Raw genomic sequence first — 26122 nt, 5'->3', positions numbered from 1 at the left:
GATTTGATAACCCGACGTGCATTTAAGTGCCTATAATGTGAACCGTCACACTTATAGCGGTAGCTGGCTAATAACACACAGTCTGCATCCAACCAACTCAGCAACTTGATTTCAGCTTAACAAGCTCTTAATTACAGCATGCTGAGCTTCCAAACATTTCAGCAGCTCGGGCAGAAAATATAGACGACCCAATCTACCCCCCACAAGAGAATAATAAAACAAGAGACAAACTATACATTATTCATTTTAATTCACTTTTTATTTTGCATTCATTTTAAGACATCATACAGTTATGAAATGAGAGAAAAATGTTCTGTATTAAAAAAAAAATACAGGCATGCAATCACAGAAAAAGAAATCTGCTTGCAAAACTCAATGTTATTATGTTCGGTGTTTGGTTTGTCCAGAGGTGACCCAGGTTGAAACCAATCCATGACAGTAATAGGCTTAATCCTGCTGAAGGAGCCAGGTCACCGTGTAGCAGGCGTCCCTGTCACTCAAAAGACACACAAGAGTAAATATTTAGAAATGTGCTGCTGATGCTTTTGGCCCACATGTCAGGGAGTGGAGGAATGATCTGTTGTGTGTGCCGGTGCAGGACTGGGCAAGATGGTGTAAACAGAATACCAGATGTGGTTCGAAGCCAGCAGTCAGATTTACAGATAATTGCCACCATCATGTCAACATATTGAATTGTGCAAGAATGTCCTCATTGTTACAGTAGGATATGTTTTTGCTGGTTTTATTGTGACCTGTTTTGAGCAAATCAATGTTTTAAACTTAGCCATTGAAATGGAATGAACAGAAGTGCAAATCAAGTATAAAAAGAAACTTCAGAAGTTAAAGAGAATGTACATCAGAGTTACGTATGTATTTTAAATACAATCCATTCCTCTTATCCTTTTCTCACAAACACTTAGATTAATATTTCACAACATACAACATTCTTCTAACCCTTTTTTTAACAACTTTTTGTTGTACCTTCTCTGACATTTTGCTCCTAAACCTCATCCAAACAGGCACTTTGTACAATTAGTACAGGCACAAAATAATCTGTTCCTCATGAAAGACGTTACAGGTAGTCAGCAAAACTGACAACATTTAGGCACACAATCTCCAATATGAATATTACAATCAATATGCCATTACATTTGCACGATGACATTGTTCATTGAATTGTTCCTCATCAATAAACGTTAGCAAAAACCTTTTGAAATCTTGTTCTTCTGACTCATGGAAACAGTGTTTGATTGAACAGGTGCCCCATCGAACCTACCACATAACTCTTCATCCTCTCGTCATTCTCCGTCAATCCATCCGTAAAGCTTACATTCATTTTTAGCAAATGCAGTACATGAAGCAACATATAACATACATAACATACACTGTGTTAAACTGATTATTGCACTGCGATAATTATGCATATGATTTATTCCCCATTGATTAAAATGGATAATAAACTGCGGTGACCCTGTATGATAACATGAATAGCGTGTGTCCCACCTACCACTGTGCTTTTGGCATGGAAAAATTATGGAAACTCATTTTACCCACTATAATCTAAATCCATTGCATAGTTAAATGTGATCCTTTACTAATACAGTACAATGTGATTGTCTTAACCAAAGTACTATACAGTCCATTGAGCTATATATTTACACATTATTCATTCCATGTGTCCCTTCTATGCCCTCATTTTAAGTCTCTTCCCATTTTGACATGCGTCAGACCAGCAAACATAACATAACATAACATAACATAACATTAAAAACACAATTTAACTGGAACAGTGGCTGTGAATGTATGTTTGTTGTGAAGGTGAAGAAAGTATAACATTAATTGAAGTGAATTAAAATATCTTTGGTTACTGAGTCTTTTTGGTATGTAGGAAGCGTACAAGCCACAGCAACTGTGTTATGTCAAAAGCTTGTTCTTGTCAGTCCATACTAGGAATGTGACTCATATAAAATACTAATACTACCTTGATACATTTACCATTGTCCAGGATCAGTACTCAAACTTACATAACGGTATCTTCCATTAGTCTGATGAAATGCCATCTTTTACTGGTTGATCCAATGCCCCAAAAGTCTATGAAAACTACTTTGATTGCCTCCCAGTAACCCCCTCACAGGTCGGTGGAGACGGTGCTTCTCTTCACCCTTAGGCTACCACCCCAGCCGCGGGGACAGGTATTGTAGGAGTGCAGGCCCGGCGATCGGAGGCCCGAGTCTTCAGACTCAACAGAGGCATCAGAGTCGGTGAGGGAGCGGGTGTTGTAGAGCCTCGATGGGGAGCAGATCGTCTGCGTTGGAGTTGGAGGAGGGCTGGTGAAGATAGGGGACTGTGCCCCAAATGCCCGCGACTGGAAAGGGCTGATGGGTGGTTTGTGGCAGTCGTAGCCATGGTGGGAATTTCCCAGAGGTGAAATGGGGAGGCTGTGACCGCTCAGTGCTCCGGGGGAGGGGCTGTTTTTACGTTTGGCTGCATTGATGATGTTCTTGGCCAGGAGGCGATGGTTGGCTTTAGAGTCTGGGTTGTTAGCGATGGGGGACATGCAGCGACTGTCTTTGGGTGGGGTAACAGGAGAGGTGGCAGAGGATGTGTACAGAGGTTTAGTGGCCTGGAAGGATAAACTGGTTTGAGAGAGTGCAGGAGACTGGGAACGTGAGCCCCAGGGAGGAGAAACAGGAGATGTGACCGTTGATGTTTGGGTTGGTCTAGAAGTAGGGACAAAAGAGATGGTGGAAGACTGGGTGTTTTGGCTCACCATAGGGGACTGGCATCTTGAACCCCAAGGAGGAGAGACGGGAGATGTGACCGTAGATGTTCGGGAGGGTCTGGAAGTAGGGACAAAGGAAATGGTGGAAGTATTTTGGCTCACCATAGGGGACTGGCATCTTGAACCCCAAGGAGAGACAGGAGATGTGACCGTAGATGTTTGGGTTGGTCTGGGAGTAGGGACAAAGGAGATGGTGGAAGACTGGGTGTTTTGGCTCACCATAGGGGACTGGCATCTTGATCCCCAAGGAGGAGAGCGTGGGGAAGTAGATGTTTGGGATGATCTTAAACCAGGAGTGGAGGAGATGCTGGAGGACTGGGTATTCTGGCTCACTATTGGGGACTGACATCTTGAACCCCAAGGAGGAGAGCATGGAGAGGTGGCTGTAGATGTGTGAGAGGGTCTGGATGTTGTAGTGGAGGTTGGCGTGGAAAATTGGATATTCTGACTGGCCATAGGGGATTGGCATCTTGTACCCCTGGGAGAAGATACAGGGGAAGTAACTGAGCGGCTAAAGATGGCGGTGGAGGGCCGATTAGTTTGGAGGCTGGGAGTCCAGGTCCCAGTGGTGGCGGGGCCCTCTAGGCTGCTGAAACGTCTGGTGAGGCTGGGCGTTGTCCTGGTTGGCGTGGAAGTCTCACTGGGGGTTTCAACTGGGGAGGAATCCTTTGGTGTCTGTTGGACCATGACAAATAATGTTTTTTTAGACTTTTGGAAACATACATTCAAAAATACAACTTGCAAGAGCTTTTAGTGTAATGCTTGTACAACTTTGGAATAAAGAAATGACCTCATTATGTAGATTCTAAGGTTTTGATTTGACCATGACAAGATGTTTTGTTAAGACCAATATTTTAGACTGAAACAGACCATAACCCTATCCAATAAGACAGATTATTATATGAGTGAATCTGTTGTGATAAAATGGTATTTATGGGTTCAGTCTGACCCCCAGTTGCATTCAGGTCATCTCTGTGTATTCCCTTCTTCTTCTTCAATAAGCCTGCTGCCAGCACACATAGGCCCGGTCTTTAGTGTCTCTCTCAGGTTACTGTCATCTGGCCTTCCTGAGGTGGTTAACCTTTACGGGGATATGAAGTTACTCAACTAAAGCAAGGGCAGCATTCTACCTTATGCACAAACTATCTCCACTCGTCATAATAATATGAAGACTGTCTGTAGTGTTATAGACTGAACTACAAGGCTCAGTGTCCTGAGAAGGCCCAGGTCAAAGGTTATTCCATTTGTCTGAATGTCTGAGCCCCTCAAGACCAACAAGGCCAAGGGTCAGGTCTTAACACGAACACACATAACTCAGATTATTATTAAAGTGTAAAATATCTTGCAATGGCAAGCTGAAATAATTATTTCAACTTAATTGTCACATACTGTGTTCCATAATAGATCTGTCTCCTGCAATTTATCTATTTAACAAAGGCATTACATTTATAAGCGTGTTCAAGTGTTTGCAAAGGCAAGGAAAGTGAAATAACAAACACTAAAGTGGGAAATTAATAGTTGAAAGAAACCAGTGAAGTCAGGAAATGAGAAAAAGGAGAAAGAGGTCACAGCAGAGTGTTAGCATAACGTTTTAATCAGAGGAAGAAAAGTCTCACTCGAACACACAGAAATCAATCACAACAGACAGGATAACAGCAGAAGAGAGCAGTGAATCCAAGTTTATGAAATGAAACAAACATAAACCTTGGCGTCTAAAACAACAGTGATTTATGATGTCCTGTGAACAAAATTCTTCTGGAATTACTGCTCACTAAGTCACGAAAACAATATATAGGTCCGTGATGCAAATTAGTATGCAGCCTGCAGATTTGAAAACATCAAAGAATCCAAGTACACACCATATATTTATGTAGAAAACGCTGGAAAGCAGAGTAAATTACCCTGAAGACATAAAGACATAAAAGGAGTTCTCTCGCTGCAACTTTCATGTCAGTGAGCAGCATTAAATTGCAAATCATAGATCATAAAGCAGATGCCAGACCATCTGTTAAAGTGCTTTGTGGAGCAGCAGCACCCTGGTGCCCACAGGACTGGGAGACAAAGTGGAAAAAGTGTGAGGTTGTTTCTCATCACATTTTAAAGCGTACTGAAAATGGAAGTATTTCGGTGCTGACGTGCGTAGCGGCTTTGGGTAAGGATTTTATCCGATTACATAAAGGCACATTTTTATTTAAACCGAGGGTAATTACTGCTGTTTATGTGTTTGTTACTGTGGAGAAAATACAATTATAGATTCACTCAACAATTAAGTTGAATTCACTTGGATAATTTAGTAAGAAACAGAAATGGTCTGGCCCTAACTACAAATATTACTGCTGCTGATACATGTGAGAATTAAAACATTTCACACATAAAAAGATTCCATTCTGTTATATACCTACAATATAAGATAATGCTAGAAGAAGGCACGAGTTGAACAATAAAGTGCAGCAAACTGTAAATATTCGCCCTACCAAGACCAGTTTTAGTTTTCCAAACCATCCCTCGATGTAAACACACTAGGTCTGCAACTAACGATTATTTTCTTTGTCGATTAACCTGTTTATTATTTTCTCGATTAATAGATTAGTTGTTTAAAATATCAGAAAATGGGGAAAGATGTGTTTCCCAAAGCCCAAGATGAAGTCCTCAAATGTCTTGTTTTGTCCACAATTCAAAGAGATTCAGTTTACTGTCATAGAGGAGTAAAGATACCAGAAAATATTCACATTTAAGAAGCTGGATTCAGAGATTTCTCTACTTTTTTTCTTAAAAAATTACTCAAACCGATTAATCGATTATCAAAATATTATTATTATTAATTTACTAGTTGACAACTAATCGATTAATCGTTGCAGCTCTGAAACCCCTATTTCTAAAAATAGTACAGAGAGGGTCTCCACACCTGTGGTGCAATCCCTGCCTTCTTGGCAGAAAACGTGGGCCTTGGTGCCTGGACCCCTGACCGAGGAGAGGCCACGCGCTCTGGAGAAAAGGCCGCCATAGCAGAGCTGATCCTGGGCTGCCCGTAGGCTGGATTCGATGGATGTTCTGCTGCTCCTCTTGTGGAGCTGAGAGGCATCTGTGGAGACATACACTGGGTACTGAAGTGAGGAGAAGGGTTGATAGGTAAGGAAGCCTGTCTAGTGAAAGACTGGGTAGGTATCTGGTTCCTGGGCTGCGGTGCTCCTCTGGGTAGGGTACTCATGGGGTCCTTGACTGGGTTAAGGATGAATAGGGAAGATGAGAGCTGGTAGGGCCGATGCCTTGACAAGTCCATCTCTATCTTGGTGCAACCGTTTTCCAAAGGAGGCGGCTCCGGAACTGGCTCTGGTGCTGGAGCTCTTTGCCTTGGCTTTTGTTTGACTGCTTGTTGGGCCTTTAGGTTTTCTGAAAGCTGAGCACTCATGTCAGAGTTTTTAGCAATGGCCTTGACCCTGCCGGGCATGTTTGATGGAAATACCCAAGATGGTGGCAGAGACATCGTGGGAGAAGGAGACCTCATTTGTCCTGCATTCTGCTTCTCAACGACATATTTCTCCATCCTGGACTGGCGCTTGGCAAACAGCTCGGCCCCCTTTCCTGACACATTGGTGAGGGTCTGCTCTGGCCTGTGATCTTCCCTCGGACGGGTCCTGGAGGTCTTGAGGCAGGAAGCCCACTCTGGAGCTATTGCCTCCTCGGCCCTGTCCTCTTCCTTGGCGAGGAAGTTGGAGGCCTCTGCACCCAACGCCAGCAGCTCTTCCTCGGATGTCGGCTCAGGCACAGATCTATGTCCGTGTTTCTTCCTTTCATCCGCCCCCTGCACCAGAGAGAGCAGCTCAGGGTTCGGAGCCACCACCGTCTTCTCTTTAAACGTGAACATTGACTTCCTATTTCCCCTTCTAGCTGCACCCTCCTCAAGTATTCCTGTTTTGATTGGTGTTATCGGCTTCCTCTCTCCGGCAGGCTGAGGCACAAAGGTGGAGGGCTTTGGGGCCGTGGGAGGGCCGTAATGGGGCATGGGTGGGTACTGGGATACAGAAGACACAGGGAAGTGGGATGGTGGATTGGAGGAAGGGGCCATGATAGGAGACATTGGGGGCGGACTGGTGTAGTAGGTCTGCGGAGGTTGGTTTGTAAAGGCCGGTAGAGGAGGCGTGGGATATGACGGAGGCGGAGGTGGAGGTGAGAACGCCAAAGGCTGAGGAGCAGTGAAAGCAGGGAGAGGCGGAGGGGCGTAAGAAGGAGGAGGGGGATTTTCAATAACGGGGCTGGCTGTCTCTGGAGACTGCACTGTCAGCGGTGAGAAAAAGGGCCTGGCAGTCCGATTGGTGTTGGTGTTCGTCTGTTTGGATGTGGGCACAGAGGTACCGTGGCAGCCATTATGAAGCTTTCCAGGGGGAGCTGGCCCTGTGTGGCCCCAATTTATCTCTGCCTCCCCTTCAGCATGTCCCATCAGACCTGGATCAGCATTATTACCTCCAGGGGGAATCTCATCCCTGACTTTGTCCTCGTGGATTTTATCTCTTGCCTCTTCCTCTTCCTCCTGCTCTTCCTTGACAGGGAGGAAATGTCTCTCTTGGATAACACTGTCCTCCATGGCATCTACCTTGTGGAAATCCTTACTTGGTTCCTCCATGATATCACCTACTGAAAGTGCCCTCCCAGGTGACGGCTTGGTAGCCCTATTCTTGAAGTTCAGGTCTCTATCCTTCTCCTCAGTGCTCCTCTCTGCCCATGTTAGTTTGTTAGATGAGGGGTCTGTTTTCACATTCTCAACCTTGTCCCCTCCTGACCCCTCTCCGCCGCTTTCGAGCGTGAAGGCGCTGACCCTCTGCTTGCGCCGGTTGAAGAGCTGCACGCCTCTGGAGCTGGAGTTGGAAGGGACGGTGAGCTGAGCGGCGATGATCTGACTCCTGACGCGAGCCTCCTTTAGCTCCTTCTCTGATAGACTGGCGCTCCTGGTCAGGTCTGGAGTGAAAAAGACAATGAGAGAAAGTGATCAATGAGAGTTTTTTATAACACTTTGATTCATGATAAAAGGGCCCCTAACTCCGGGAGACTACGTCTACTGTTCAAACAAAGACAACTCCCTCAACATCTAATTAAACCTCACCAACAGCTTTAATGTACAAATAGGGAGAACACAGCAAGGACAAATTTCTAACAAGTCTGGGATTAAATATTCTCTTTAAAAAACCCACATAATAGTTTCTGCACCATATGGTTTCGATTATTCTTCGCAGCGCTTTTGATTCCGACCAATGCAGCGAGAAAAATACGGTTTTGTGGACACTTGACTCAGCAGACCGGAGCTGCAGACAAAGAACTAACAGACGTAGGCAGAGAACCATTTTAACAAGCTTGTTGACTAAAGTTAATAAAAAAGATCTATGTCTCCCACAGTACCAAAAGAAATCATGTCTTACACTGATGGTGCAGTCGTGCTGATTGCCTTGAAATTATGGCTATGTGAGAATTGACAGTTTGTTTTTTGAGCTTAGGAGCTCCATTCCAGGCAGCGGAGCTATTTCCTCTGCCATCTGCAGTAGTCCCTGCCTGAGCATTCCTCCACCGCTGAGAAAACTCCCCGCCTGAGCTTCCAACATGCCTTTGGTTTCTTTCTGTATTTCATTTGTGCAATACTGCAGCTCGAACCCTTAATAGACCATTTTTTTTTTACAATCTACTGCTTCCAAAAATGACATCTATCGACTGCTGCCTATAAACACACTATACAATCAAGTGTTCCCATCTTAAATATAGAGACTACATCATGCTTCAAAGTTCACGGGAGGAAAATCAAAGCTGCTACTTTTACATAATAAAAACCTTAAGTTATAGATTTTCTGATGGACATTTTAAAGGAGAATAACTGGTTGTGGTGACACATCTGGTAGATTATTCATCTACTTTATGGAACTCTGACTAGTGGGAGATATTCACTGTCTCTCTGGCACAGCCGTGGCTCTCTCTTCTTATAATAAGGTGACGGATCCAGACAGCTATACAGTATTTGATCTAATCATGTGCCAATCACAATAATTGTGCGTAAATCAATCACTCGTAAAGCTTTCCTATGGAGCTCGTGCAGTTTTTCCTGGCACAGAGCACACAGCTAACATGATCATTCCCCCAGTAAAAAGGAATAATATGCATCTGTCATTGATTTTACAGACTTTCAGTCTGCCCTCACAGTAATTGAATTAACTCTTTGTAGGTGACCCATGAGTTCCTTTAACGTGAACCCTTTGAAAGTTCAACAGCATATCATCTTATTATTTTAATATAGAAAGAGGGATTGTATGGATTATACACATTTGCGGTGCTTTTAGATGCACATAATTACACCCTTTGATGATGACGGTGGTTATATCTGGAAGGAAATACATCAATGCCAGCATCCGCTGAGGTAAATCACTCAACCTGACACCGGCAGAGCCGTGACACCATTAGAGGGTGATATATCAACCACCTTACATATTTGTGACAACAATATAATAAGGATGAAAGCATGATCATACAGCCCTTTAAACAGGCAGCCCTCTCACAACTAGTGGCATGAGCATAAATCACCTTCCTTTATAGACTGCTGCTGCAGAGAGCCGGCCACACAGGTACTTACTGTGTTCCCCTTTTATCAATATGGGTGGGAATACAGGTCCCAATTACATTTTTTTATTAGATGTTTCATTTTTATAATTCCAGCAACCTGGATATAGCAGAGAGAAAGATCAGTGAGGCTTGAAATGAAATGTCCCCTCACTGTAAACATCTACCTCTAGTGGGAGCCACACTGGTTATCAAGTAGCACGCAGGTGTAAATCCCATCAGTGACTCACGTTATCAGGACTCAAATAATGATGAAAACAAGTGATACTGTTTATTTAATGTGGACTTTTTTGTTTGATATTTTTTCAGTGATTTTGATAATAATGTGTAGAAAACTGTGGTTATTATCTGATTAAATCACACCGACCACTATTCCCATCAGTGATATGTAAACTAATTAAGATGTTAATCAACAACCAATAAACAGAAAATCTGAGGTTCTTTTAAAGTTACAAGGAACTGATGACACAGAAAGGCTAAAAAGTTCAATGGACTTTGGTTGTAACTTTTTCATTTATGAGGAAAAATTAAAGTTTATGAACGGTAGCTGATGAGTTCAGTTACAAAAACAAGACACTGCTACTAACAAGTCATATTTCTTCACAATACAGGCAAGCACAAGTTGTTCCTCAGTTTTAATTCACGGCTATAAGATATTCTAAAGTTAACCAAAAGTTTTGTCTTGCTGGATCCAATTTAGTGCCTAATCCCTTACCTTTTTCATGTTCAAATTCAGAGCTCCGCTGTTTTGTTGTACTTCCACAAGAGTTTTCAATCTAACTGCCTCTGAAAGCTTCACACCCCCTTTCTGTTTCTGTAACCAGACTAGGGATCAGGTTTCTCAGCAGCACACAGACAGGCGGACATGCAGCGAGGGAGGGAGGGGGTCTGTAGCTGGAGGCTGTGCTGTCTGTCATTCAGCCTCCAGCTCTCTTTCACTTTTTCAAATTCTCCACAGGGTTTCCACTAATTATCAAAAAGCAGAGACATGAGACAAGAGCTCAGGGCTTCTGTTAGCGAAGCTATTGATGTTTTAGCACTTGCACTGCACTTTGTTTTGACGCTTGTGGAGAGGTATCCAATCAATGGCGAGTATTGAGCGGCTTATCTCTGTCTAATGTGCTGTGATGGCAGGGAAGTGTCTGACCCTTGTTGCTAGTCTTTGAAGTGGAAACGGAGACCAGGGATACTCCAGTAAAAGTGTGTATGGATTAGAAACACTGAGACTCCAGATATCCGGCACCTGACCTCTGCTGCCCCCCATGTCTGTCTGGATATCACCATGTAAGTGTGTGTTTAGTGTACACTCTCCCCCAACTGTGTGTCTGCCCTCTGTGAACCCTCTGGGCCCTAAGCTCCAACCTGCAAGGGCGAGATAGGAATTTCCTGTCCTCCAGCTGAGACAAAACTCAGCCCTCAGCAATGATGCAAGAGCCTCTAACTTCCCCTACCTCATCCCTCTGCCATCTGCCCTCCGTCCCATCCCCTCATCCCTGCTGCGTGGGCGAGAGCAGCCCCCACAGCGGGAGGATTTAAGTCAGGGGGCCCGACCCTGCATTTGTGTATCAAAGGTCAGATTACCCTGTCGGATGTTATCTTTCTCCGGCGATGGCTGCGGGGCGAGTGGGATGACAGCAGTGGCCCCCGTGGGTGATGTGTGAAGCGGTATGGAAAGACAAGGATTAACAGGGGTCCTGGGATCTTGCCCGACTGAATGTGTTTTAAACTCTCAGTGGATTCCCGTGGGGGAAATAAAGCTCTGCTGCTCATATTGTTACCTCCGTGCGGGTCTGCAGAGGTGTAGACGACTATTAACTGTGCTCCTGTGTTGTTCTTGGTGCCATTGGAGGAAACTAATTAGCGAGTAATGAGTGATGGGAACAGTGTTGGAGGTACAGAGGCCATAGATCTGTATCAGGGACTGTTATCTGATGGCCGTGACCTCTTCTGTTCTACTTCCTCACAATACAATGTCTCTTTACTCTCTTTGAACACTGCGTCTGACAGACTTGTCACAACCCAGAGGTAATTATCTTTCCAGCTCAGTATTGTTTCACTGTTTTTCCATTTTGCCATTTAACAACGAAATGTTGTTTGTGTCAACTCCTCTTTTTTCATACTTATTTGACAGCTGTGAAAGTAAAAAAGAAAAGTTTCCAAACAGCTTTTACCACAATTATTTTCAGTGGCTGTGTATTACGACTGCCCTTTAGCAATGATGCATGATTGCATTTCCATTGCTGTTGGGGCTGCCTGTATTTTTACGGCATGGAAACAGATGTTTCATAGAGAGCTTTTCACTGAGGAGGCAGGGCTGCCTGTTTTCTCCATTTGCTGTCTACTCCCCCTCAGTTATAGGTCTTCTGATATGATGACATACTGCTGTTCAAGCCCCACTGTAGCATTAAGGCAGCACTACAAACAAACCTACAACTACATCTCAGAATAACAATACGCTTTCTTGCTGTTCCCCAAGTAAGGACAGCAAGATAAACAAACACTTACTTGTTTTCCGGCTCATCTGTTCTTTGTTGAATCCCGCTGTCTCCCATGATGCATTGCACTCTGTCCCAGGAGTGTGCGTGTTTTGCGTTGCCTGCAGAGGTTTTCTCAGTCCTCCTGGACTCCAGCTCACTCCTCTTCTGACAGACGTGTGTCCCTTCTCCATCTCCATCGCTGCCCGCTGGTAAAACGCCACTGCCGCAGCAGAAACAAAAGCCCTCGGCTGGGGGATATGTGAGTGTTTAGTTCCAGTCAGCTCAATCTTCTCTCCTGATAAGATGAAACTCGGTCCAGTTGGAAGATGGAAGTTTTAGTCCTCCCTGGCAGGCAGTGAATACGCTTATAAATACAGGAAAACACACAAAAATGGACAAGAAAAGGAGTAGCTCAGCTTTCCAAGTTGCTGCTTCCGGTTGTGGCTCCCCGTCCAGCAATAATCCTTCCAAATGTTGTCCTGTAGTCAGCCAAACTTTGACGGAAAAAGTGCGCTCTAACTTTGGTCTTCATGAAGTATTTTTTTCTCGATCTAACAGGACCTCCCAGGAGGGTCAGCTCCGATGTGCCTTGGATGAGTTCCCATGGACAACTGCCACGAAAATTGCACAAGTTTGTTGTGCTCTGTTGAAAGTCTGGCAAAGAGGGCTGAGAAACAGTCGAGTCTTCTCTACTCGCATCTCTCTAATACTCCTTTTTCTCTTTCCCAGACGTCGCTCTTCCTCCTCTGCTATTTTGGTCACCAAAACATGCTTTTCGTCTGCACCCCAATCTCCAGCCCGCACATTATTTTTCTTTGGGAGAAAAGGATCTGCCCTTTATCTCGGAGATCATAACTCTGCAGTGACGCGAAGGGGAACTGTGTATATGGCAGCTTCCTGCTGTTAGGTGCATGTGAGGAATAACATTTCACTCTGGAAAGGTCATTCCAGAGGCTGGTTTGTATTCAGAGCTCCAATGTATTCAATTAAAGCTGCTTTATGTTGCTGTTCTGTGTTATTTCTTATACATTAAAGCCAGACGGCCTCTGAGGGCAGGATAATCAATTCTGCCTTTTGTTTAGTCACAAAAACCACAATTGAGAGGGAAAGTTCTTATTTCTTCTGGTGGTAGTTTAGATTAATACTGAAATGCATCAGCACACTAGAATTTGTCATGAATACAGTAATTGTGCGGTTGGCAACTCCACCGATCAGGTTTTCAGTTTATTTTGCTCCTTGTAGAAAACATTTGATGTCTGTGTTCACCCAGTCTGCAAAAAACGGTTTTAGTTTGGCAGGCAAAGCTTCAGCTGTAGATAAAAGGTCGAAAGGTCACTGCACTCTATCTAATTCCTCTCCGTGTCCATTTTCTGTCCAGAACCACCTGCAAAAAAGAGAAATATGCAGGTTAAAATTCAGTTATGCAAACGTTTCTTCAATGATATTATTGTAATGTGACATTTGCAAAGACAAGAGCTGGATGTTGCATCTACCCACAGCTTTGGCAAACAGTTGGTACAAGAATTCTCCATTTTCCATCATCGCCCTTTGTTTCAACCCACTGCTTTGTACAGGATGTAAAATATATAAAAGACCTGACATTTATGCTGACAGAGAGTCTGCAGTGTTTTGCAAATTGGAGTGGGTGACTCCAAAAGGAAAATAAAGTGGCTTGAATAACATTTTAATTCACTCAGTTTGGCTCATTTGATACTTTTAATGAATATTGGTTTATTTCCAAAAGGCATAGATCTCAATCTATGTCCATTTTTGAGATATAGAGAAGACAATATCTTCAAAGATGAAGATCGGCCTTCTCACTTTGAACTGCAGTAACAGGGTGGGAAAGGAAATGAGGAGACGCCTTCATAAAAGTCTGAACGTGATAAAATAAGTGTTGTCTCCAAAGGTCACAATTCATTTAGGCTTCAAGGCCGGAAATGTGTATTAAACCTGCAAAAAAATTAGCTTTATCTCAGCCTCGGGGTCTGTGATGTGATACACAACGCAGAGAAAGTGAAGACAAACAAAGATTTGATGTCCAACATTGACACCCATGGCTCCCTCTTATCTGATAAGGCATTTCATTAGAGCCGCAGTGTCATGTTCCCACTTCAAAGCTAATAATACCCGCTGGCAGTGTTTGTAATGATAAACCAGTGTTTGAACATCCGTCCTTGATCAGACTTGCCTCTCCTTGAAGCTGATCACGGTTGCATTTGTTTTTGCTCGTGAGTCACCACTGTAACACCCGGCAGTGGGAGGCCTGCGCAGAGAACTACACGCATAATCATTAATGTTGAAATTCCTTAGAGGCACAGCATCCACGCTCACATTCATCTTTCCTGAAGGTGTGAAAGAGCCGTCTACTTGTTTGCATCCCTTGAAGATTGTGTGTTGTGGAGACGGCTGACAGCTGAGTCATGACAGTGTGTAGGAGGACCGCTCATTGGCCCCTGAAACACAATCAACCCAAACAAAACACCACCCCGCCTCCCCGCAGAAAAGAAACAAAAATCCTTTTCGTTTACTGGCGCGATGGTGTCGAGTGAGAAGAGATGAAGGCCGGCTATTGTTTAGACGCTCTGACAACAGCTCTTTGATTCCCCCAGAAGTGTTTGAATCGATCTGGATCTCATTTGGAGGCTGACATTGTCTTTTTAGATTAGCACCTCATTTTGCTGTTGTCTTTGTTGTTCCACCAAGATTTCATGTTTACTGTAATCAATGAGAACAGAGGTGAGCACATGTTGATGGCGTGTCCCACCACTACTTTACCGGATTGATTGAAATATGGTTTGGTTGCCTGTCTTTGATCCACACTGCAAATATTTATCAACTGCAGGACAAAGACCAGATGTAGGGTACTCAACATTGACATGAGCAGAGATGCAGATGCCCAAAAAACAAAACACATATGGACTCTTGAAACCCTCATCTGACACAATCTGTTTGTTTTTACTTTTCATTGGTCCCAGCTTGTTAAAGCTACGCTAGTTCGGGTGTTTTGAAGTGGGGTTGTATGAGGTACTTCTCCATAGTCAGTGTGTTACCTTCAGTGGATGACGGTCGACACGCCCCCAGTTTGGAGAAAAAGACAGGAGCACCGACACCGGAGCAAAGCAATGTGCTGCTGTGGAAGGGGCCGGCAGCAAAATGTATTTTAGCCACCAAAAAGAAAATCCGTATAAGAATATGAATATTTTCCGACGGGGAACTGAACTGAAAGTGAAACTTATCTATACTGTTTTTGCAGCCCGTTCTCATTCCGAGGTTGTCAAATAACGAGGCTTGGTCACATCCGTTGGCGTGTGATACCGCCGCACAGGGCACCCTTTAGCACCAGTATGAGATATACCAGGGTTTCCAATAACTATAATGTAAACCCGTCATCCGCGGCAACGTAGTGACGTGGATGACGTAGTTTACAGAGTGAAAAGACACACAAAGGTGTGGATTGGCGGGATGGGCCCAACAAACACAAGGCTTTCATCCAGGAGTGCTATTCATGTCCCGTGTGTTAAGTTTCACTTTCACATCACAAATTTAGTATTTTTAAGTCTAACCATGTAGTTTTTTCCTAAACGAAGTCTGCTGGCTTTGAAGACAGCATAAATAAGTTTAACTTTCAGTTTAATTCCCTTTTGGAAAGGGCAAGAAAAAGCAATGAAAATATTCCAAATTTAGCGTAAACTGATATTGATTTTTCTTAGGTGAGCTTTTTTTTTAGGTGGCTAAAATACGTTTTGCTGCCGGCCCCATCCGCAGCAGTACATTGCTTTGCTCACGTGTTGGTACTCTTTGTCTGTTTCTCCAAACTGGGGGCGTGCTGACCGCCATCTACTGTAGGTAATACGCTGACTATGGATAAGTACCTCATACAACCCCACTTCAAAACACCCAAACTATCCCTTTAATACCCAGTTTGGGTGTTGTATTTGTAATATCTACCCCACTCCAAATGACTTGCCATACCTGAGATCTGATGTCATCTCCTCCTCCCCTCTACCCTCCAATTACCTTGAAGTTCAAAAGGTATTTCACGGTGCCCACCTGTCCAACTCAGCTCCCACCCCCACATAGTTTTCCTGTGCCACCCATTGACCTCCATTATTGAAGCCAAGGATATCATTTACAGTCTGGCCCGTAGGCCACTTTAGTGTGTAATCACAGAGTTCCTGTATATCATCAACACATATGATGGATCCATACTCAGACAGTGAATGAATCCCACACAGCTCCCTGCAGCATGACACAAAAGAAATGGCTTTGGCAGCCGCACAGACTGTAATCATTCATTTGTCCGTCATGGTCGTTGTCTTGTACATTTATTACACATCTGCATCAATAGCCAACTTGTAGACGGCATGTCAGCCACCTAATAACTCACACACTGCATGCATTTTCACCTCAGGTATGGCATCTGTACATCATCAGTTACTCTGGGCGCACATGTGCTGAGGTATGCGAGATGTGCGGATGTCAGGTGAGCGTGCATTCCTCCTACTGTAAAAGCATATCAGTTACCGAGCTTTTAATGAGGCATCTGCTTACGACTGACTGGCAAAGCCTTTGTGATTGAATCCCTCAGGGGCAGAGCTGCTATGTGTCTGTTATCTCTTTCCTTTTGCCTGGATCCTTTACAGTTTGGCAAGCAAAAATCATTCAGCCGTAAATGCTAAAGGCTTTAGCAGGGGCCTTTGCTCTCTCTCTCTCTCCTGCTCAGACAAAGAACCATTCAAGGGCCCTCGCAGCACTGCGAAAATAATTTCGGGTAGTGCTCCAAAATTGGCATTCCTGGTTCATAATTCCTCAGGAGGCTGTGATAGTCAACATGCCTCGGCTTGTGCCGGCTGATGACTGACAACTAACACACACACTGCGAGGCACAGACGCCAATAAAAGTCGCGAATGTCTCTCTGTTTCTGTTTCCTCTCCCAGGAATCGTGCAATCATAAATCATGCAGAGGCAAAACCTTGTAATGAAGTGTCTGCTTCATGTGGAGCTCATCCTACTCTCACAGGTGGAGAGCTTCAAGAGGCAAAGATAAATACTTGGAAGTAGGTGAGTGTATGATCCGGTGCCAAGAGGGGGGAACCTCCTAAAACAATCAGTCATAATCTGAAAACTGTTAGGCATCAAAGGGAGAAAGTACAAGCACTTTTAAAAAATGTAAGATGTGAGCAAATAATACAGGAATTATTTGCCCGAGTTTTAGCATTGTTATTCTCTTCACAGTAAGACATTTGACAAAATGAGTTTTCTACATTTTCAAAGCATCTTCTGTCACATCATTACTGAAATTATCTATGGTAACACATAGCTGAGGGAAACCTACAGTTGCCCTCCCCCATGTAAAGCAGTTAATGGGCCTCACCTGTTGTGTTAACAGGAAGCAATTACTTATATATGTAAGTCAATACAGCTCCAGCCAGCTCTTTAATTGGATACACCATCTAATGTTACACAGTGCAGTTCAAGTCTATAACCTGGGCTGCACAGCAGGCTCCACACAGTCAGGACAATAGGCTCGGGTATCAGTGGCCACAGTGCTAATGTAGCCAGCCCCCTTCTGTAAAGTCTGCACTCACCGAGGGGGAAAACAGCGGCCACAGATGTTTGTCATCTACTCAAACAAAGACTTTCAAAGTTTCCCTCCTCTTCTGCTTCACTTCACTGCATTCCCCTCCCGGCACACTCTCTCCCTGCCTCTCTAAAACAAAGATAGTGTCTTTTCCCAGTAAAGATAAATATAACAAGTTGCAGGTGACAATCACAGTTTCACAAGCGACAGATAAAATTCCAGTTCCTGTTTTGGTGTGTGTGTTGGTTTGAGTCATGCTGCTCACCTGTGCTCCGGTGGGTCTGGATGTGTGAGGCAGCCAGTGTGTGTACTGCCCTTTTTCAGTTCCTACGACTCTGCACACACACCTCCCCCTTTTACCTCTCCCCTCTCTCTCTCTCTCTCTCTCTCTCTCTCTCTCCGAATTGAAGCAGACGGAGGGTGAGGGTGGGAGGGGGTCAGTTGGAACACAGAAGGCTCTTTGTCTGGGATCTTTTCATATGGTTTCCTTCAAGCTTGCATACTGAACACATTATGCTATAATATATTTTCATATTCAACACAAGGATGTTGAGGGACCAGTGGGCCCCACTCTGTTCTCCCCCACTTCCCCTCCGCTCCAACTCTCTTTTCCTTTCTTGACCCATTTTCCCGCCATGCACACCGGGCACGGAGAAATCCAAATAAAGAGTGAACACTATGCGAGAAAAATGTAGACGAAGTTCCTGCTAAACCCGCAGAATTTTGTTGATGCAGTCCCAGGCTGCTTTTGAATAATAAAACTCAGACGCAGAAACATCAGACACAAAGACCCTACAGAGCTTTTTTTACCATGCATGCGGATTGCTCATATTTGCTGTACAGTACACAACTGTTGCCCTCTCTGCAGGGATGTAAATCTTACAAAATTATGATCCTCGCTTACATCACTTCTGATCTCCAAGCATTGATTTACTCAAAAGATCCCACAAGTGCCGTAAACAGTCAGTAACATCTGGTTCACTGTATAGCGTCTGAAGTTTGGAATGATTCAATCTTTAGATTTATATATTTGTACAGAAACATTTGGATTTATTTCACTAATCTTTAAAGTCGTTCAATCCTGAAGGCCCTCAGTGAGATGAGGACTGGCCGTGGGCACTGGGTTGTTGGATCCACAGTGGAGACAGCATGGCTGAGTCATACGGTGGGAAAAAAAAAGTATCTTGAACGGCTGCCAGGATTTAGGAGTAACATCTTAATCTCCTTTCAGACATAAGACAAGCTAACTTTACTTAATGGTGCAGTTACTCTGCTTGCGGTTCACCACTTTGGGTCGCACAAAGTTTACTTCCTAAATCAGTTTCAAAGAAAACATTTCCAGCATCTTCTGTGATTCTGAAGGTGTTGTTGTTGGTGATTTTGACGTCATCTGTTTATCTGAACTTTTCTTTTCACTACCTTTCTTCACCTGATGGATGGTCCTGCCAAACTGCTTAGACAATCCATCACCTTGAGGGTACTTTAACTAACATCTCCTCCTTCAACACCCCTTTCCTCCTGCTGCTGCTCTCCCTCTCTCTATTCTTTATCATTTTCTCCTCTTTCCTCACACATCTGTCAGCCCAGATCGATTTCCCTTCTCCTTATCTCTGTATTTATCCTTTATAGTCTCACTTTAGGCTACTTATTCCTTATTTCCCCCTTCAATCTCCCTCTCTTCATCACCATTCCTGCGTGATGTCTCCTCTGCCCCAACCCCTCCTGACATGTTTATATGTGTAAGACCCCGTGCAGCTGGGAGAGCAGCCATTAGCCGCTGAGTCTGTCTTTCTTTCTTCTCTGTGCTCTTCTGCCGTGACTCTCTGAAGGGCAGCTGTGTGTGTGGGAGAGAGCAGGGAGCTGAGTGGAAATGTTAGCGCACATTCCTTCAGATGAGGGGCTTTTGCTGCAAAGAGAGCGTCGTGGAATTTCCAAAGTGATCTGGTTTGTATTCCCTCTCAAGTCGGATCCATCCACAGAAGTTATTAGAGAGAGTTTGCTATGGCTCAGGCCTGAATTGATTAGGATCACACACACACACACACACACACACACACACGCACACACACGCACACACACACACACACACACACACACACACACACACACAGGCCCCTCTCTGCTTTCTTGCTCACCATACCAACCCTTAGCTCATCCCTCTGGATGTAATGGGATACAGCCATGGGGCTGTTCAAAGGCACAGCTTCGGTATGAACACACAGAGAGAAAGAGGGAATATTCACCATGCTTGTGGATGTTTTGATGGGTAGATTTTCCCCAATGATAATGAGGTGCAACTCAGTGGAGCTCACGTCTCGAGTACAACTGCATACCGATTGGGTTGATTACCAGCCTGCTGGGATACGGTATGTATGCAGGACTAATTCGGTTCAGCGCTGCCTCTGTTTATTTTCAGTCAGCCAGACATCTGTATTTCTCATAAACTACCTCAGAGGGTGTTGTGGTCTGAAGCAGAGATGAATAAAGCCGGGTAGAATGAGGGTGTGTCCTCTTGTGGTTTGATGATGTAAACTACTGTAAGGCTTCATTAGAAAGAGACAGCCCAATAGTCTGGTTCCCAGTGGGGGAAAGTACATTTACTCAAGCACTCTACTAAGTACTTGTACTTTACTTGAGTATTTCCATTTTCCGCTACTTTATACTTCTACTCAACTACATTTGTTTAATAACTTTAGTTAGTAGTTACCCTGCAATAAGACAAAATATAATCAACAAATAAATTATATTGATATAGGGGAAAATTGACAAGCTACCCAGCACTTAATGTAGTTTAAAATGAGCCCCACCTTCACCACCTTCAATATTAAAGTGATGTACACATACATGCATCAATGATTGTACTGTAATCCAATAATATAATATGAAATGGGTCATTCTGCATAATGAATACTTTACTTTTGGTACTTTAAGTATATTTTGATTCTCATGCTTTTGTACTTTTTCTTAAGTAAAAAAATGAATGCATGACTTTTACTATTTTTACTTAAAGGACAAGTGTGTAACAATTAGGGGGATTTATTGGCAGAAATAGAATATAATATTAATAAGTATGTTTTCTTTAGTGTATAATCACCTGATAATAAGAATCGTTGTGTTTTCGCTTCCTCAGAATGAGCCGTTCATATCTACATAGGAAGCGGGTCCTCTCCACGGACAAACGAAACACTGTTAACTTTTCCTGCTTGGGCCGGAGCCAATAACGTTACTCATTCCCACCGCCGCAGCTCTCTCTCTCTTGCTTCACCACTCACTTCCCACTCCCCACACACACTCTACACACTGGCTCTGCTCCGAATGACTCTAGAGAAGGCCATTCGTGTTTTTACGTCGGCCACCGTATAGCTCTCCAACATGTTTGGCACACGAGAGAGGCTTCAGTTGGTTGCAATCTTCTCACCTCACCGCTAGATACCGCCAGATCCTACACACTGGACCTGTAAGGCTTGGGTAGGTAACATTGGAGAAAACAGCAGAAAAACCCAGCCCAGTGTTACCAACTCTTTTCCAGTTAAAGTAGCTTGCAGCACTTGCTCCAAAAGTCGCTTAATCTAGCGAGAAAGTCGCCAAATCAGCAACACCGACAGCTTGTCCCTTCAGGCCTCCCTCCAAAATGATCATCAGGAAGGTGAACATGGCTATTGCTAGTACTCACAGTTATCAAGCTTGCAGCTTTTGGAAGACTCCGGTGACACACAATGAGTCAGACACAGGCAGGCAGGTAGGTAGCCTGGGATTAGACAGGTTTATTACAGTCCTGACAGCCACAGTAACTGGATTTTATTTTTTGTCAGAGCATTTGATTTATTGATTACTGTCGGGTTGTAATGAGAATTTCAACAAATATAACAAAAAAATGTTTCTCTAATACATTACCCACCCTAGCTTTAATACAAGATCTGAGTATGTCTTCCACCTCTGCTAATTCTGGCTTGGATGCCGGCCTGGCGCCTGCTAATATATTAAAACTCACACAAAACTCCCCAAATCCAATATACACACTAAATATACACCATGGCACCAGTCCCACTACGACACAGTTTAGTCTAAATTGCTTCCACAGACTGGGCAGGGCATCTGAGCAGCTAGAGGACCCTGGAGTCCTTTTTTTGTTGTTTGTGTGCGTCTACTTCGGTGTGTTCGTTCATTTATGAATCGTACGCGTGTGCCAGATTTGGACCCACAGCACCGTTAGCATATGGTGGGAGCCCCGGTGCACTAATACACAGATTGAGACTGAGCCCAAAACCACAATCAGCTGGCTCAGTCTGTCTGTCTGTCTGTCTGTCTGTCTGGGTAATGTTGAGACAAAGACGGAGCTAACGGAGCTATTTACACATAACAAAAAATCTAATCAGCTATATGGCAACATCAGCTGGTGGCAACAATGCTGCTCAGACATGAGGGAATCAAGAATAACTGCAAATGAATCTCTGGGGCTTGCCCTGGACACGATCGCTGTTTCCTTCACTGCCAGCTCGTCTGGTTTTGATTTGTAATGTTTTAATGAAATAAATTTCTGGTTGTGATTCAGTTTAAAATCACACTCATCAGTGTTCACATGGCACCAGCAGCCAAAACAAACAAACACCGGATGCTGCGAAGAAAGTTTGGTCAGTTTGATTTAGTCTAAGTTTAATAGTTGAAGAACAAACAGACGTTTTGATTCCTTGTTTCCATATATGGGCAATATATACCACCAAAAAGACAGCGTATGTCACATTTTAAAAGCTAAATGAGTATCTGAAACTGAGTTAATATGAAAGGTCGGCATCACAGACCGGTGATTTGGGTGTGAGCAGCACTACACAACAAGAGGTCACAGTCCAGGTTTCTAATCTGTACAGGACATTACTTAATTCAATGGAATGTCATGCCACATTTTTACTCAATTATTCACTCTATTACAATGTTAAGTGTTAAAGAATAAGGGGAAGTGGGTGGGAACTTTTAAGTATTTCAAAAAAGCCTCCCTTCACACACACTGCAACTTGTCACTTTGCTGCAGCCAGGCTTTATCTTCTCTGCTACTTCCTCCCAGCTAATCAGGTTTAAGCACCAAAATGATTAAAACTGCACTTTTCATATTCATTAAATCAGCATATGCACAAGCGCGAGGATCAATAGATGTGACATCCCCGTCTGATTCTGTTCGCTTCAGCCCATTTCCCATCTAAATGCCTTTCTGCTTAGTAGCCGGGCCTCTCTGCAGATGGGATAGGAACAAGGCAGGAATTATTCTCCTAACAAGAGATCCGCTCTTTGTTTGGATCAACGCTCTGCAGAATGTAATCAAAATTTACCGGGAGACAAAAACAAAATGCCAAACATCTGATCTGGTTCACTGCCACGCGAGCTAAAGGACTTAATCTGTGTCACACACACAATGCAAAGTCCTGACAAAATATTTATTCGTCTTCCCTCCTGCAAATGACATTAGAGCATGAGCCCAAAATATCTGCTGCAGTCATTGTGAATGTGTAATGTAGTGAAATGCCAGGAAATCAGAGGCCCCAGTGTGTGTGTGAGAGAGAGAGAAGGAGAGAGTCAAAGAAAGTGAAAAAGACAAAAGGGAAAGAGAAAGTGAGAGAAATAGGCTACACACATTTTTCATGATCCTATTTTCAGCTCCAGCTCTTCATTAATTCATTATAACGTGTGTTTTCTAAGTGGATATTAACACATCATTAAATTACAACGGGTTGCACCACACAAGTTAGTTTTTACATGATTAGTTGTTGATGAATATTTTACACTTAGAATCTGCTGTAACTGTTACGTAGCTTACTGGACTTTCTGACAAAGCTAATGTTAGCTTATATTATATTACTCATTTGTATCGAAGAGTATTTATAGATATAGACTGAATATAAGAAGTGGACATAGTCTCTGTGACGTCACCCATTGGTTTTTGGAGTGTCGTTTTGAAGCCTCGAGTTCAGCATTTTGTCTGTTGCCGTCTTGATTTTTGGCTGTCGACATCTTGTGTTTTTTGCAACCAGTAAGTGACACGACTAAAATGTTACAATTAACTTTCATGAAGTAAAAACACACTGCGAAAGGATTAAAGTTGTAAGACAAAAACATGGACAACTCCCAGACTGGACAACGCTGCGGTAGCGACCTGTCAATCACAAGGTAGCCACGCAGTTTCCGCATTGACGCTTCCACATTGGCTTCACTTTTCAGACCTGCCCACTGGACCTGACACTTGATAAAATGTTTAATAATTATGTAAACTAGGGAGTTTTTAAATTGCATTTCCCCCAAAATAACAATATACTTCAGCAACTTTCAAGTTTCTCTTCTGTCTTTCAACAGAGATTATGGGTCAGTGCTCAGTGTGATGGCGTTGCTCGTGGCCGTCGCCACAACTAATTTCAGTCATTCCAGACATAGTGACCTGTAATAATATTCATCCCCATCAGAAGTCTCTCAGGGTGTATTTATGCAGTTACAGTACCTTGTACCTCCCTCTGTTTGCATCGTGTCTGGAAGTGATTAAATTCATACCTTCATTCCTCCTTCATACCATCTGGGCTCTGCATGCATGGCCTTACTTTTTTACTCTCTGAATTAAGAGACTACGTTGAATCTTTTTTTCCATTCTGCAGGCTCATATTTATTCTCAAGACACTAGAGGCTCTGTATGTTCAGTTTTTCTTAGCCTCGTTCTACATTTCTCAGCAAAAATAAGCCACTGGAGGAGGTTTCAATCTCTCACCTGGGAATAACTTACTGTAACACGATTTGCTGAGTTAATGTACAAATAACGCAGCTGCAAAAACATTCATGCTAAATGATGTTGTTAAGACGGTTTATAGTGAGCCATAGTCTTGAATGTTTTCATTCATGATGCCATTCACAGGGCTTATTCAGAGAGAAATGTCATCAAAGGGCAAAAGCTGGAGCTCAGTGTCATTTCAGTTGCCAGGTAATGCCTCGAGGTTTGCCAAAAGGTGAGTCAGGCTGTAATAGGTGTTCCTGCTGCTCACATTTAAGCAGAGTCTCTCCACACAGTACCCTCTGCTCATCACTGTCACTCTACAGGTTTAATGGTCTTTCACTGGCCTGCAGTGGATCCCATTACTTTGAGCTCAGTGCCGATACTGGCAAGGACATGACTTTTCCATTAAGGAGAAAGTGCTAAAAGAGTCCACGGAGGCCGATGGACGGGTCATGGCGAAGCTGCTTCATCAGGGGGGTGGAGAAGAGTATTTATCCTCTTTGGACTGGCTCGAGAGGCCACAGGAGACATGCAGCTTCTGGAGAGGACCCTTCTGAGCTGTCCACCAGCCGCCCGAGAGATGAGACAAACAGCGTCAGAGACAGCCTTCTCTGCATCCTGGAAAAATCCTACTCAGGACCTGATAATGAGTGGCAACATCGCTCATCTCACTTTTACAAGCTTCTCACTTCCTTTATGAACAATGAGGAATAAAAACATCTAATTTTAGCTCTTCCCAACGGGAAGGTGAGAATTGCATATCCTTGACAAGAGGCGGTGCAGCAATCCACACCAGTGCTAAGCCTATTTAATAAGGTTTTACTTAATGCTTTAAATGCATGAAAAGCTGTACATGTATTTAAGATGAACAGTCTCGTACTTGTCATGGACCTTACCCACAAGCAGTGGGAGCTTGGTGACTCTTTTTATGGCTCTCCGTGATTGGCCTGTCTCACCACAATGACTTATTCAATAGTGGTTTGTGTCAGTAAAAGAGATTAAAAAAAATCCCCAATTCAAACCCCAGAAAGTTTTAGGAAAGAATTTCCTCTGTAAAAGTTACAGGCAACTTGATCACAGTTGTACGTAAAGGGAAAGTTTTGACACATTCAGGAGAGTTCACATGAGAAATAAATCTGTGTGAACATCAATTTTAAAAAAGTTTGATGGGACTCCTACAAAGTAAAGGAATACTGGAGCTCATTGTGGAAGTGGTGTGCAGCCACACTGACAGAGTTTTGGCCATCACTTTGGGGTTTGGAGTGTGTGAGGTTATGTGTGTTTGGATGAAGTGAAGACAGGTGGTCACGTCCTCTTTATTTGATTTCCGTGGCTCAGGATGAGAATAATGTTCTCTATGGTGGTTTCCAGCCCAAACTCTGAGAACTGGTCTGATTGGACCGTATTAAGTCATTAGGCAGCTAATCATGACCAAGTACAGTTTGTACCGAGTGTACCGAGTTTATTTGTATAGCATCTTTCAACAAGGCAATTCAAGTGCTTTACATAAGACGGAAAGGCGTTAAAGGTGCAATGTGTAAAGCCTAGCAACCTGCTCCAAAGAAATAGGGGGCAGCATTTTACTTCTGGGTCATCAGTTATTAAAAAAAGCCAACTACTAACTAACAGCAGGGGAAGAATACGCAAAATTTGACCTAACTACTGAAACTCTGAGAGACGGTCAAAATAACAGTGCTATCTTATACTCTTCACGTGTGGCGTCGGCCTATAGTTTACGTTAGTCATCTGTGTGTTCGTATGGTCGGTGGTTGTTTTCATAATTTGTTTATTGGATTAAATCCAAAGTGGCAGAGACGAGAAAATGACCTGAACCTTCATCTTGTCCTCGTGGCGGACAGGAGACCACCCCGCCGGGAGGAGAGCAGTCGGCACTCAGATTCAGCCAGCACAAACCCCCAGTGCTTGGCGTCACAGTGGT

At 43.6% G+C, this 26122-nt stretch overlaps 1 protein-coding gene across 2 annotated transcripts; it reads right to left on the bottom strand.

The window, feature by feature from the left end:
• Nucleotides 1–244: 244 nt before the first annotated feature.
• Nucleotides 245–17793, bottom strand: LOC119494251 (flocculation protein FLO11). Of its 2 annotated transcripts, XM_037779992.1 has the most exons (4): nucleotides 17704–17793; nucleotides 11882–13237; nucleotides 5688–7735; nucleotides 245–3457 (listed from the first exon to the last, which is right to left on the bottom strand). In XM_037779992.1, exons 2-4 carry the CDS (start codon nucleotides 12048–12050, stop codon nucleotides 2129–2131), a joined length of 3546 nt encoding a protein of 1181 aa, XP_037635920.1. In that variant the 5' UTR covers nucleotides 12051–13237; nucleotides 17704–17793; the 3' UTR covers nucleotides 245–2128. The 2 variants fall into 2 exon arrangements, 1 of the variants encoding a protein (XP_037635920.1); XR_005208161.1 differs by lacking the exons at nucleotides 245–3457; nucleotides 11882–13237; nucleotides 17704–17793 and adding an exon at nucleotides 10092–10582 and having other exon boundaries at nucleotides 7599–7735.
• Nucleotides 17794–26122: the final 8329 nt, after the last annotated feature.

This window comes from Sebastes umbrosus, chromosome 9 (assembly GCF_015220745.1).
Source record: "Sebastes umbrosus isolate fSebUmb1 chromosome 9, fSebUmb1.pri, whole genome shotgun sequence".
In the NCBI taxonomy this organism is placed as follows: Eukaryota; Metazoa; Chordata; class Actinopteri; order Perciformes; family Sebastidae; genus Sebastes; species Sebastes umbrosus.
This window is presented reverse-complemented; position numbering and strand designations above follow the sequence as displayed.